This window comes from Falco rusticolus, chromosome 9 (genome assembly GCF_015220075.1).
Source record: "Falco rusticolus isolate bFalRus1 chromosome 9, bFalRus1.pri, whole genome shotgun sequence".
Lineage (NCBI taxonomy): Eukaryota > Metazoa > Chordata > Aves > Falconiformes > Falconidae > Falco > Falco rusticolus.
This window is the reverse complement of record NC_051195.1, coordinates 41,321,912-41,336,061: the sequence shown is the minus strand read 5'-3', so window position 1 is coordinate 41,336,061 and position 14,150 is coordinate 41,321,912. Positions and strand designations below refer to the sequence as shown.

The window sequence follows — 14,150 nt, the reverse complement described above, 5'->3', positions numbered from 1 at the left end:
TGTCAACAAAGGGCTCCCGGTGGAGCAATAACTTCTGTGCCATTGTAGCCTACTCCTGCCTCACCCAGGAATCAGTGAGCTTCGCTCCCACACTGGCTGTATGAGGGGCTTTTGCCAGCACATCTATGTCGATCGCAAGTTGTGACTCATTCCAGTCCTCACCAGTATGGTTAGAGCAGCAGGCTCCTCACGATTTAATCAGGGCTGCAGAAAAGTACCGTGAACCGTGATACTTGGTCTTATGTGCTGCCTTCCAGACAAGTGCTGGATAAATCCTGGTTATCTGCTCCCCTCCTACGTGAAGGAGACAGCAAGCTTATTCGTGACAGTCTGGTTGTTGGCTTTGCTCCCAGGACAGCAAGAAAAGAGTTATGGTCGAACTTTCCAAAACACTTAAATAATTTAGGAAGCCAGGTCCCACTGGAAATCGATCTCCCTCTCTGAACAGGTAAGCAAACTCAGGTACAAGGGCTGTGTTTTACCCATGTCCGTGCAAAACAGGTCAGCGGCAGAACTGGGAGTAAAGAGCCTGGCATGCTGCAATCGCTCTTGTTTTATTTAACCCCTCTGCTACAATACAGGAGGGATCCACATGGATGGGTAAAGAGAATGTGTATGCGCTCCCTGATGCTTTGGGATGCTCTTCCCATCCTCCTGTGAACCTTAGCAGCTTGAAAGATTGCAGGGTCCTGGTGTAACATGTCCCTGTTACATTTGGTCTGTGGCTGCATAAAATCTCCCTTTCCTTCAAAATGCAGGGCTTCCCTCCTAAAACAAGCAAGAACTTAGTCAGCTGTAGAGGTTCCCCGGTATCCTCATTCCATTAGGAAGATTTTCCAATTTCTGAAAAGAAGTGTTTAAAGAAACAGTTTGTTTGGCTTCACTTCACATATTTAGCTCATTTCTCAGCAAGCTAGAGGTCAGAGTGGGTTCTCTAGGTCAGAAGCAGAAAAAGTTGCTTTACACAGTGAAACCCCAAGACATAATGAGTTTTGAATGAGTGGTCATTACTCTGACTGAAGCTTTCTAACATTTAGCAGGAGTTTGGAGGATTTTTTTTTCCCCCTCCCTGTGAATGCTGGAGGGATGGGGGGAGCTCTGCACAGTTACACTTTTGTTAATTTTTGAGAGCTGTGACCATTACTCATAAAAGCGCTTCTGTGAGCAGGGTCCCATCTCCAGGCACGTCACTGAGATGAACTGGATGGCATAGTGTAGTTCTGGAGTAGCATCGCTCACGTAAAAGACATTCCAGGGAGATTATGAACCCCTCACCTTTGGGAAGCCCCCCCCCCTCCCCCCACTTGGAGAACACACTCGGATTGTTCTGGTCTCTGTGCCACAGAGCCTCGGGCTACTGCTGTCCCATGGTAGAATTTTCCATGAATTTCTGGTGCAAGGCTTGGAAGATTTCAGATGCAAGTCTGCTTGCCGCTAGATCGGATTGTTTCAGCAATTGTGAGGGAGCCAAAGCGAGTGGGAAAGCAGGCTCACGTGCAAAGAGTAATACATGCTGTGGGATGGTTTTAGTTAGTGGCCTCAGCATTGTCCCATCCTCTGCATAGAAAAGATGAGCAATACTAAGGTATTGGTGATAAATATGTTCAGGAGAATTCTAATTTCTAGATACGAGTGGGAAACTGAATTAGATCAGGATAGCATGGGTAAAATATAGCGATTACCTATAGAACTACAAAGCAATTAACTCTTGAATCGCTTCTCCACAAAGAGAGAGCTGTTTCTGGGAGCACTGTTTGGAGATGGGTGATTCTGCTGGGTGCAGTAGCAGAAGAGGAATGAACATTGGCTTGGGTTAATAAAACAGGGGTGGGTAGCCTAGGGGCATGATGACTGTTTTTGGGGCTTGCAGATTGGTGTGTGCATTAATTTGTAAGGCCTGCCTGTTCAGATTTTCTATTGCTAACAGCTCCTGAGGCGGATGCTGTCCTGTACCTTTTGTTACTCAGCCCATCTAACTGTACCACACCGCATCTTTCTACTCTGCCAAGAATGTGGGTGTAATCACAGATTCAGGACTAACCATGTTGGAACACATCAAGATCAGGTTGGGGTTTTTTTACCATTTTTAGGTCTACTGCCAGACTACGCCCTTTTCTCCCTACAGTTAGGAGAGCAGTTTAAAACGTCTAGCACAAGCCCCAGACTGGGTTACAGCAGTTTCTTGTGCGCCAGACTGGACTTCCCGCTGTCACTTCATCAGCAGGATGTGGCCACTTCTCACTAGGATAAGACCACGCTGGTCTGGAACAGGATGGCTCTCTGACCTGCCTTTGCCTGAGTTACAGGCTGTAAGTCCCATCGAGTTCAGTGGTAGGGCCCCCCCCATCTTATGTCAAGAGCCTGTGTTTTTCATAGTCACGTGTTTTATCACTGGATACAGGGACTAGATTCTTCCTCCCTTCTTCCATCCTTTTGCTTAAGGCATTTTATAATTTTGATGCTGTGCTTTGGTTTAGCTCTGGAAGAGACTGCATTAAATTTTGCTGGAGGTGTGATTAGTTGCTTATCCAGGAGCTCTTGATCGGGAGCTGAGCTTCCTACGCTCCAGGTTTCCTCCTAGAAACTCATTTTCAGCTAGGAGTCACACTAAACTGTGCTGCTCCCCCCGTCTGACACTGTTTTAAGCCTGCCCCAGGCTATGGTGGAGCATGGATTTCAACTAACTGCGCTGAAATGGGCTTTGAGCCAAGCTGCCCGACTCCAAAGCTGAATAGCAGCTGAATTCCCTCTTCATATCTAGCAGCAGTCTGAATTTATGAACCCTGTTCAGAGCTACCTAGATTATTGCTTACGTGTAAGAGCTTTTTAGGAACTCATCTTTTATAGAGACGTTACTGTTCTGATTTCTGTCACTTAATATTAAGTTTCGTATGTATCTGAGACTTGGAAGACTTGGGTCGAAGCGCTTTTGCTACCACAGATTTGTTGAATTACCTTAAGCAGCACATTAAGTCCCTGTTTCAGTGACCCACCCGATGAGCTGAACGGATGATGCCGTAGTTCGCTGGGAAGATGGATTTATTTAAGACTGCTCAGCGCTCAGTTACTCTGGTTACAGCAGCTGTATTTTTGTTTAATGGCAAGCTGATACTCAAATGCCTTAATTTTAATTAAAATTGTTTCAGTTTCATTGGAAATTCACAGACAGGCTAAACTATTGGAGAATTTCTGGCTGAAAATTTGGAAGGAAATTAAGAATGGGGCAATAAATATATTTGGGTTCAGGATGAAATTTTTGAAGGAATTTAAGAATGGGACACAAGATTTATTTGGGTAAAAGATGCCATTTGAAAAGTTCATCCTCGGCCTTTTAATTGAACAGCCTCTTACAGCAGAGCAGCGTGTGTTGTAAAATAGCACTGAGCACTCGACAGCTGTCTATGCCACAAGATACAATAGCTAAATAAAAAAAGCCATCATTTTATAATACAGTGCAGTAAAACTAAACTGACTAGACATCAGTGCACTGATGTTCTCTCAAAAGAGAGCAAGGGCACTGAACTTGGATGGCAGTCATGTCTTTAACTGCAGTGATTTTCCTTGGGAATCAAACCCTGAAGATTTTGGCCCCACGTGTGCTGAAATGCTCATCAGAAATACTACAGCTTACCGAGAAAGTGTGTGAGTAGCTTTTTATCCCCTAACCTGTACTCCTCCTCACTAGAGGGTACGTTGAAGTGCTCCTCGTGGTGGTGTAAAGCTCACATAGAGCCTTGGCAGAACAGGAGCCCTTGGAATTGGATCTCCAGGTTGTTTCATCTCCCAGGAACATGTTCAAGAGGACTTAGAATTGTTATTACTTCTGCCTGAAAGGTTAACGGATCTTCTGTGCTGTGTACAATCCTAGGATAAACTATTCGTAGCTGCTTATTCCAGATAACTCCTTAAATAGTCTTCGGAAAATATGCAGGGTGCTTTCAAAATACGATGTAAAAGGAGATACTGCTCTGTGTGATGTGAGGTAGGTACTCTGACAGTGCCATTGGCTTGTGAGACCTATGCAAAATACAGATTTAAATGGTTTAAACAGGGACTGACTTCTGCTCCCCCTGCTTTACTGTCTGGCCATCCATTCTCCTAACCTCTAAAGGCAAAAATCTGGTTGCCTTGTGGGGGAAATGAGTTCATTCCAAATAGCTGAAGAATTTCCCATTAGTAATTACTTCTGTTCTCTTCTGTTTTGGCCAGAAAAATTGTTAGCACCCCCACGTGCTTCTGCTCCCCTCTGCCCGCCTCCACCTCTTTCTGCTGGGGCTCTGTGCAGGGCTGTGACTCCCCGCACCCCCAGGCAGTTTCTGTTCTGGTTTTGCAGTATTTGGTGTACCCAAATTCTCTCGTTGTCCTGACAGTCTCACGGTGACAGACACACATCCCCCTCCATTACGGCAGGTGGGCGCTGGCAGCCGAGTCTCACCACTCCAAAGGCGCGAAGGAGGCCCCGCTGGAGCTGCGTCCCTGCCAAGGCACAGGCTGCTGGCGCTGGCCACGGCGCCACCAGAGGCTCTACCACTCCCAGGGCTAACGCAGATGCTACCGACTCCTTTTGACTCTGTTTTGTGTTTGTTGTGTTTTTTAGGGTCCCCCAGGTCCCCACGGAAACCCTGGCTCACCTGGCCCCCCAGGCCTGAAAGTAAGTATGAATCGGCACAAGGGGGTTTTGCCTTCCCATCTCAGAGGGCGTTCTGGGTGGCGTCCACCTTGGCTTTTATCCTGCTCCATACGAAATGTTGAGTAGCTGAAGCCATTTCTCCCCTCCCCTCCACTCGCATGCGGGCGCTGCAGCGGCACAGCCAAAGACTTTTCTTGTGCTTGTGTGAGACCCTGCCGTGCGCCTCGGTTCTCGGGTCTCCCTAATTTCAAAGACTGCCTAATTAAGATCCTGCTTCAGCTATGCCTGTGCTAGGGAGAAAAGTATGTTGAGATGAGGGCAGTGGAATCCTCCTACTCCAGAGCCTCACCAGATCTGGATTTCTTGGCTTTCTCATTTCTCTTCTCTGGGTTTGGCAGCCTGCTTCTCCACCGTTGGGTCCCGATAGCACTGGGGGAGCTGGCAGCACCCGGCGGCTTCCCCTGCCTTCCTCCTCCTCCTGCGACTCACTCGCCTTTCCTTCCCTCTGCAGCATTTCTGGGAACCCTGACCTCCATCAGCCCTCCCAAACTGTTCCCGTTGCTTCCTTCTAGAAGTCCTCATCTCTCCGATAGGTCTCTCGCACCTCCCCGCGCAGTGCCAGGGCCGTGTGGTCTGTCCTTTCTCCTTACGCCTGCTTCCCAGGGGTGCTGCAGCCAGCAGCAGCTGGGGCCGTGCAAGGGGGGAGTCACCCCCCGCAGCCAGACCTCCTCCCTCCGCCTGAGCCCTCGGCACAGACGTGGCTCCAGAGGGGAGCTAATCCAGCGTGCTGCAAAACCCTTCAGAAAGACGTTTTAATTCCCAGCTCATTCCTGTGTGTAAGGCATTGTGTTACCTATAGACTGTGAAGTTCCTGGGAAACTGGTTTGGATTGTTTTGGTGTCATTGTTTACACAGACATAGATTTCTATTTTATAACACCTACCAGGGGCTGAAGAACAGTTGTTTTGAAAGGCAATGCTTGTGATGCTTCATAGAGGTTTTTGCTACCAAGGAAGCTGTGGGATGTCTCAGCCAAATGTAGAGAAAGGTACAAGCAAGAGCCTTTCTTTTCATGATCTCATGAGTAGGCAGAGATGTTATGAACACTATTGATGCTCTGGGAAAAAGATTCTGGAAACTTGGCATGCTGCCTCTACGTGATTAAAAATTAGGCACTGGAGACATGCTGGTGAACAGCAGCTGTTTTAAATTCTGAAGTGCAGTTATATGGCCTGAAAAGTGAGGCTGTAAAAGTTCTACATCTTAGTGTTCTGCATTTATTCTCCATCAATGACTTCCAGATCACACTTGTTGAGTTTTATAAGTCAAATCAAAGTTCTTTTATCTAACTTCCAGTCCTGCAAATTCAGCCTGGTCCAATCCGTAGAGTCAAACTATGTTCTATGCTATAACATATTTTTTTTAAAAAAAAACACTTTTAGCCTAATGTCTTGTCATGAATTAATCATTTGGCTATAAAGTTGTATTCAGTTGGTCTCCTACTAGAAATAAAAACTTCCTGTAAGCATTTTTCCTCCATCCTGATACACAGTCTGGCAGCAGGAAGCCCTCAGTGGATGGATAGCTGTAATAGGTTGCAGCAGAGATCTGATGTCATCAGTCCGTGCAATATATTTTAATTTTGTCCAGCCACCATTTGCAGCATTAGGTTGTTCTACATGATGCTTCATCAAAAGAAGTATTAAGTCTGCAATGAGATGTGAGATCTGTAGCTCGGCCCAGGCCTCAACATAACTTCATCTCGAGCAGGGAGTCTGGTAAGCCATGACTGCAGGATCTTTGCATAAGAAGCACTTTTTTTTTTGAAGGTGTGTATCAGATCCCAGAGTTTTGACTTCCCTCCTTGCCTTCATTTCTCTGGTGTTACACCAGTTCCAGACGATGGACTTTGCACACGAAAAAAGGTGATGTTTCACCCCCTTACATTTTAAATGCCTCTACCCTTCACCAGGCTTGACGAGCCTGTGTCTGGGACCTGATAGCTTCTTCGTAGACCCAGCCCACTGCTGAAATCATGGACTTGTGAAAGCTCAGCCTGGGTGACAGGGCAGAGCAGCCCCAGATAGAACTTCTCTTGCTGAGAGCCTTCGGGTGGCTGCTGGGCTACGTCTTCCCTAGATAGCAGTTAATGCCATGGAAAAAACAAGCAATCCAAGCAAAGGAACTGAAGTTTCCCAGATAGATACAGCCTGGAAACAATGACTAATGCCAAGTCATTGTCACTTAGGAAGTAACCCAGGAGCATAATTTTTATCAGCTGAATTAACAGAGCACTCATGAGATCAGGCGATCAGCTGTGTACGGGGCTGTACGTGATGTGGCACTGCAGCCGTGCGTGTTTGTGCACATCCCTTGTCTGCTTGCACCGCGCTGGGGAGCACCAGTGTCGGGCTGTCGGGCTGCTGCTTTTCTGAATCTATCCCGTGCAGAGTCCACCTTATTCTCATGGCTGGAGCTGAGCACTGGTACTTGCTTGTACTTGGGAAGCTGATCTTCTGCACAGAGTTGCATGTAGCTGTTGAGCCAAACCCCGCTGATCTGCTTGGGCATGGTTCTGCTGACTTCAGCGGCGTGTTACACCCACTCGTGCCACCTGAGAATTCAGCCCATGGTGCTTTTCTCAGCAATTTATGTGCAACTGCTTAAAGGGGGCTCTTTCCCGCTTTTTGCATTCTGTTTGTTGTCCTTGGCAGTTCCAAAATTGCTCTTATGTCTAGTTAGCAGAGATTGATTATAGCAGATAACCTCTCAAATGGCTGTAGACATATGCTGGGCTAGATTTGTGGTTGGCTGTGCGACCTGAAGCTGCTGCAGCGGGCAGGAGGGGCGGTTTTGTTAACAAGTAGACATAGCTCTGAGAATGGCCTAATAGACTTCGGGCTTGGGAGGAGGGTTAGCTGTCAGGGTGTGTTTTCGAAAGCCATTACAAGAGTTGGGTTTGCATCTCTCATCTGGAGGCTTTTGGCGTCAGGCGTCAGTATGGTTTGCGTGGTTAGCTGCTCTGGATAAATCTCTCTTGTTATAGCACTAGGAAAAACTGAATTTTCTTTTTAGTGAGTGGTTTGGTTCCAAGATAGCTCATCAGTTTGGCTCACCAATGTTTAAAATACTATTACTGGGATTCTAAAGCTGAGGTGTTTAAATTGCACAGTTCTAGACTTCTCTCAGGTAGGGAAAAAAGAGAAAACAGTTTTTTCCTTTACAAAAAGGAAGCAGTGTGCTCAGTCAGTTGGGATGAGAGATAAGCTTGCGGGCGAGGTGCTGTGGCTTAGTGATGAGCACGGCTTAGACTAATTCCCGTGTTGTGGTTGCTGTGTGAGAAGAGTTGGGCAATTAATCCACAATTCCAGCCCTCACATCCAGGCATCCCTTCTCTCTAGCCCTGATGTTGTCTTGCTGATTAATCTTAGGGACATGTGATTCTGCTTGTGGCTGACTTCTCCACCTGTGTGATGGTCTCGGCAGCGTTGAACACAGAACCGTGATGCAAAGCACAGCTTTTGCTAATGTGTTCTGGAGCTTCCCAGGGAAAAACGCAAGAGGCTTGTATTCCTTCATGTGGCTCAAAGTCATTGTGTTGAGCACATGGCGGGATTTAGGGAGAGTGGTGGGTGTCTACCTGCTGCAGAGTAGAAAAATTAATTTTGTGGAGTAGAAATTAACACCCTGTATCCTGAGGACTGCACTGATCTGTTCCAAGCAGTCGTAGTACCCACTGACTGCTCTGAAGTTCAGAGAGTGGGAGAATTGCCCTGATAACAGCTGCATGCAAAGCAAGATTATCTGCATGACTTCATTTACTGTTTGGAAACCAGGCTGCCTTCATTCAGAACTTGTGCAGATACATCTGCCTTGAATCAGCAGTGCTCCCTACAGTCCATAGCCAAGTAGTCTCACTCCCTGAACCTTGCAGCTTGTGGTGGCTGGTGGAGGAGGAGGAGAAGGGGAGATTTACGCTCTGTGCAAGGTGGGAAGTACGTGTTGAATGTAGTCGCAGTGAGGCTACACGGAAAAGCTGTTCAGCTAGCTATAACTAGACCTTTGTGCTGCTAATGAGAAATGCCAGTTAATAAATACTATTACTCCTTTGTAGGGCCTCACCTTCCCTCCAAGCACTTCACTTGACAGCCAGTAATTAGCCCTCATACCTGGCCTGTGCTAGGCGGTTGGACTTGAATCCCGTGCTGCTGATGTGGCACACAGATGTTGTGACTTATTTATGATCCCAGGGGTGTTAAATAGCCAGTGGCTGATACTGGGATACCTGTGCCCTAGCTGTGCCAGAAGACCTAAGCTTCTTTGTGTGCTAAGCTTACCTCTCCCCTGCCAAAAGAATCTGGCATGCTTCAAACCTCTTCTAATTTTTCCTTCTTCTATCTCTCACCCTGTTAGGTGCACACATTACCTTTCCACCTTTTAAGAATTTGGACTGGTATTTTCAAAGGATTTTGCCTGAATTAGGTGTTCAAACACTGCTGAAATTCCAGCCTGTGTTTGTCAGAAGATCACAGTCTTAAGTTGTAATTTCTGTCATCACAGTTCTTAAAAAGAAAAATAAAGAATACAGCCAAGAATACAGCCACTTAAGATAAAGTGTGCCTCTCTCTTTCTGCCAGCCTGAAAGCCTCACAATTGCTCCTGGCTGTTGGTAGTGCCTAATTAGTGTAACTTTCTCTGCAGTTTCATCCGTTCCCCACAGTTTAAAAAGCAACAGCATCTAGCAAGTTGTTAAGAAGGATGGTTTAGCCACAGTAATAGGCTTGGTAATTATTTTTGCGATGGTAGTTGCAGACAAGGAAGAAATCGCAGCTGTCCTGTCTAATAAGCATCAAAAGTCCTGACATTGCCTTCTTCCAGTTATCCTTTCTTTAGTCAATTTAATACTGTCAAATGGTATTTAAAACTCAACACTTCAGCAGCCGCAATCACTCACTGAAATCACCCCCAGCAAAACAGCTATACCTGGGGACTTCAATACATTTGGGATGTTGGGGCGAGGTGGAGATAAGCAAAATGTTTTCCTGATTTGGGGGCTTGGTGGAAGCAGAACAACACCTATGGTCTGGGTCCTTGGATTATGTCATTAATTTAAGTTTTCCATTTCAGGGCCAGAAAGGTGATCCTGGGCTGTCACCCGGAAAAGCTCGCAATGGACAGAAGGTAAGACTGGCCCAGAGTGCAGAGGCATCAAGACCCCCATGCGCTCTGAGCTCTGTGCAAACACATGGAGGGATCCATGCTGCAGCCACAAGCATCACAGCTACTCAAGTGGACCTAGGACTGAAAATAAAGCTGTAGACCCCAGATTCAGGGCTAAATAGTTAACTAAGGTATTGACCACAGTGCACAGACGTGCCTGCCGCCACAGCTTATTGTTGTCCAAGTGTTTATCCATTTTACGCACAACCTGCAGCCCAAACTTAAGTCCCTGCTACTGCTTGCACGTGGCTGCTTAAGCTGAGTATTTAAACAAGCACATATGAGATCCAGCCACATGTTGCCAGCTCTGGGCATGCATCTGTAGAAAGAGGCAATCCCAGTGTAAGTAATAAACCCCTTGAAGGCAAAGGGAAGGATGTTCTTGCCAAGGAGCTGAGAAGCAGTGGTTTGCCTCGCATCGCATGTGCAGCCCTCAGCAGATGGCTGCTGACGAGCAGCCTCGCTGTGCCGCCGGTGGGGAAAGGGAGGGAAAGGGAGGCTGCTGGGGCCATGGCACTGCCAGCGCATGGACCCTGCTGGGTGATAACCAGAGACCTCTCCCCCAAGCTCTACTCAAACCCACACAGAGCGCACAACTGGGAAGTGTATCTTGTTTCTGGATTCAGCACTTGTTAAGGATCAGAGTTCTGCTAATTCTTTTCAACAAGTTACGACTCCTGTTTTCGCTGTTCCACAGCTGAGTGATTTTTACTGGAGCAACAAGGCCTCACAGAAGTGTAGAAATGAATAGCAGAGCAATCAGGACTCCACAACATCTACCTCAATTAGTTCTTTCAGTGGTGTTTGCACAATACTTCATAACTCATGTCCAGGGCAAGAAGCCTGGTTCTCTTCCTTTCATCATAAGCCTTGCTCTAAATGCACAGCTAATAGAAAGTGTCAGCCATGAAGAACTTGGGCCCTTTATTTGAAATCAGATGCCTCCACAAAGCACACACAGCAAGCCACATGAATGCAAGATGGAGGGTGATGCTAGAAAACATTGAGAAGGCTAAGTCTGAAATGATGCTTTTAACCTAACAGCACGAGATGCCTTTTGAAATGTCTGGTACACTACATCGGCATGGCATCACACGGAAATCATCCACCCGCAGAGTCTGGAACTGTTTTCTTGCAAGCATGCTCAGTGTAAGCAAGGGAGAGATCCACATCCCTTTTAGCTCATGTTAACAAGGCTTTATTCCTGTTAGCAGTAATAGAAACAAGGAGTTTCCAGCGGGAGTTTGGAGTGATGCCTAATTTTCAAGCCAGATACTCCAAACGCATTTTCAGTAAGCAGGCACAGCACAGTGTTAAGAGACTCCAAAGGGTTTTTTGATCCTAATCAGAGGGGGCCAAAATGGGCTTGTACAAACAGATTGGATGCTAGAGAGGTCTCACAGCAACACACTTACCCGTTCCTGTGATGATCTGGGTATGCCAGCTGGGATGCAATGCAATCAATCCCTGTTCAAAAGTACAGGCCACTGAAAAACCCTCCCACCCACAGCCTGCAAAGGTTCAGTCCCCGTCGCACAGGCGGGTTAAACACTGATACCCTCAGCACCATCTGAGCTGAGCTGTGGGCTGGGCTGTTGCAGTAGTGTGGTGTGAGCACAATCACAGGACTTGGCAGGAGGTACCTGTTGTTTTTATTGCATTTAGAAACTAAAATTTTCCTGCCTTGGTAATTTAAATGCCTATCAAAAGGCAAATGAAGCATGTGACTGAATGAGATCATTGAGAAAAAAAAAGAAAAAAGACCAAAAAAAAAGCATTCATTCTGCTGGCAAAAAGCTGGACTCTAGCAGCAGCTGCCATTAATTAGTTGGGTTTATTATTTTATATGAGCCTGTTAATAGAGATGTTGTTTAAATCTACACTTCTTATCCAGTCAGTTTTTGAAGAGTTGTTACTGAAATTAGAAATATCAATACTTGGGTGCTACCGGCAGCAAAATGATTTCAGTAACAGTATGCTAGTCATAGAGAAAATGTTGCTGAAAACTAATTAAACTTGCTTGCTTCCTACAGGGAGATGTGGGCTTACCTGGTTTGACTGGGTTCCCTGGACCACCTGGTAGAAAGGTAAGAGTATTCTTTTCTAGTGAATTAGATCAGTACTTTTATTTTAAAATTTTCTCCTCTGACTCTACCTAAAGATTTAATTAAGTCATAGTACCAAGCAAAAAAAGTCTTATGCCTGTTTCGCAGATGTATAAACTGGGATGTAGGCTGAAGCAACTGCCTAAAGATTGTACCAGCAAGATTATGTAAGAGTGTGAAATGAAATTCTGGATCCAGATTTCTGTTGCTTCTTTGTATTCCATGTCCCACTGCACTGCGTCATCCGTCTGCCCCCTGGCACTGGCTTTCCATCAGCAAGCTGAAGTTAGGTCTGGTTCAGCCAATATGGTAACGAAAGGGGTCTACAACCAGCATCAATACTCAAAGGCTGGATTCAGAACAGGTTTAGACATTCCAAGGAAACCTTGACGTTTGCACAGCAATACCTCAGCAATCCATTCCTTGAACTCACGTCTTTTACATATCGAGGACATTTCAGACCTTCCAGATCCAGGCTATGTTGGTAGGTTGGTTTGGCTTCTTGGAAGCTGGACCTGTTGCAGGGACCTGTTTGATGGTTGGGCTCAGTGAGCATGACTCCCCTTCCCAGCAAGCCAATATTGACATAGCTAAGCTGAACAGTTAAAATTAGCGTCTTGTTTCAATCACTTCATCAGTCAATGGGCGGTCGAAGATATACTGTTCCTCAGGCCAATTAGCTGCACACAAACACACACTCAGGTATGCTTTAAGACTCTGGGGAGAGAAAGGAGGTGTGGAGGAGTCTGAAAGGAGCCCTCCCTCTCCATGATTGTTTGTTGTCTGCTTTATATTGGAATAAATTGCCAAGAGTAAGGGCTGGGTTCCGTTTTCTACTCCCAAGGCTGATCACGCTTGGGGTGCTGTGCAGGCTAGGAGCTACAGCGTGATTAATTACCGGTCTTTTGCTGTCACAAACAAGTTCTAACAAATAGGGTGCAAAGGATACCATTCTCCTGGTATAACAGCTCATAAAACAAAACCTTGTGGTTATGATCAGCAAAATGCAGTGTCAGGAGTACAAGGACTTATAGTGGAAAAAGTCAAGAAGGAATAGGAGATTGAACAAACAATCCTGAGCCCAGCATATGGCCTTCGCATCTGATCTCGGCTCTCCCCGGACAGGGCAAAGGCAGGAGTATGCTTCTGTTTCTTCAAGTAATGAGCAGGTTGGATGCTGAAATTTTTCCTTTGGTGGAGCTTAGAAAAAACCACCTCCCAGTAGCACTAGTCTGGCAGTAGTTTTGGTGTAACCTGGCTTTTATTAGCATCCTGCATTAAGAATTTACAGTTGTTGGAGAAACGTTTGGAAGAAAATCTTTTTTTATCTGGATTTCCTGCTGGCGTTTTCCCAGTGAAAACATGCTGGTGTCTGGCTGAAGGTGGGCAGCACATCTTGGCTACCAGAAAACAGCAACACCTTGGAAATGGGCATCCCTCCTGCTCACACCATGGAGGGACTGTGAAAAGAGCTCCAAGGGCTTTGATCTCAGAACGCCATGTAGAAACTTTCAAATAGGCAAAACATTTCACCAGAGGAAACAAAATACTTTTCCCACTCCATGAAACTGCTTCGGCAGCGTGAGCTGGAGGCACAACCACGTAGCACATGGTTTTGAATAGCGTGGCTGCCTTAGAATGCAGAGCTTTGCTCTTCGTAGGATTGGAGAGTCTGATCTCAGCGCACCCCAAAGTCATTTTGCCTGCACCTGTCCACAAGTAATGAAACTGCCTTTCAGCCCCTAGATGTAATTCCCACCCTCTCCACCCAGAGCGAATGTGGCTGGTGTTGCCCAGCAGTTTGGGACCAGTGGCAGGACATGGCTGCCCCCCCGCCTACGAGGGGGACTTTGGCTGGGGGCTGTGCAGACCCCCCTCAGCAGGGCATTGCGGCGCGGCTCCCAGCCTCAAACGCTGGGCAGGAGAAAGTGGTTGTAGCAAAGTACAAGGTTGTAGAAGACGGCAGCAGTGAGAGAGAAGAAGCTTTGTTGAGGTCACTCAGAGAGTAAAGACAGAGCTGGGAACTGGTCGGTGCTTCAATATACGTGCTGTCCTGCAGATCTCGGTCGCTGGCCTCTCTGCTCTTCACATTTCCTCTCAAAGTGCAGGATGATCCTTTTTAGCTAGGAGAGAGTGGATTATAAATATCATCACAGATGAGTAAATCCTTCACTGGAGTGCAATTTCCTTTCTAA

The 14,150-nt window shown here is 46.5% G+C and overlaps 1 protein-coding gene across 2 annotated transcripts in view; it reads left to right on the top strand.

The window, feature by feature from the left end:
- Positions 1-14,150, top strand: part of COL27A1 (collagen type XXVII alpha 1 chain) — a 159,511-nt gene that overhangs the window by 29,718 nt on the left and 115,643 nt on the right. For both annotated transcript variants that reach the window (XM_037400496.1, XM_037400497.1), the window contains 3 exons: positions 4,598-4,651; positions 9,758-9,811; positions 11,884-11,937. In XM_037400496.1, the coding sequence (XP_037256393.1) occupies positions 4,598-4,651; positions 9,758-9,811; positions 11,884-11,937 (162 nt within the window). The remainder of the gene's footprint in view (positions 1-4,597; positions 4,652-9,757; positions 9,812-11,883; positions 11,938-14,150) is intronic.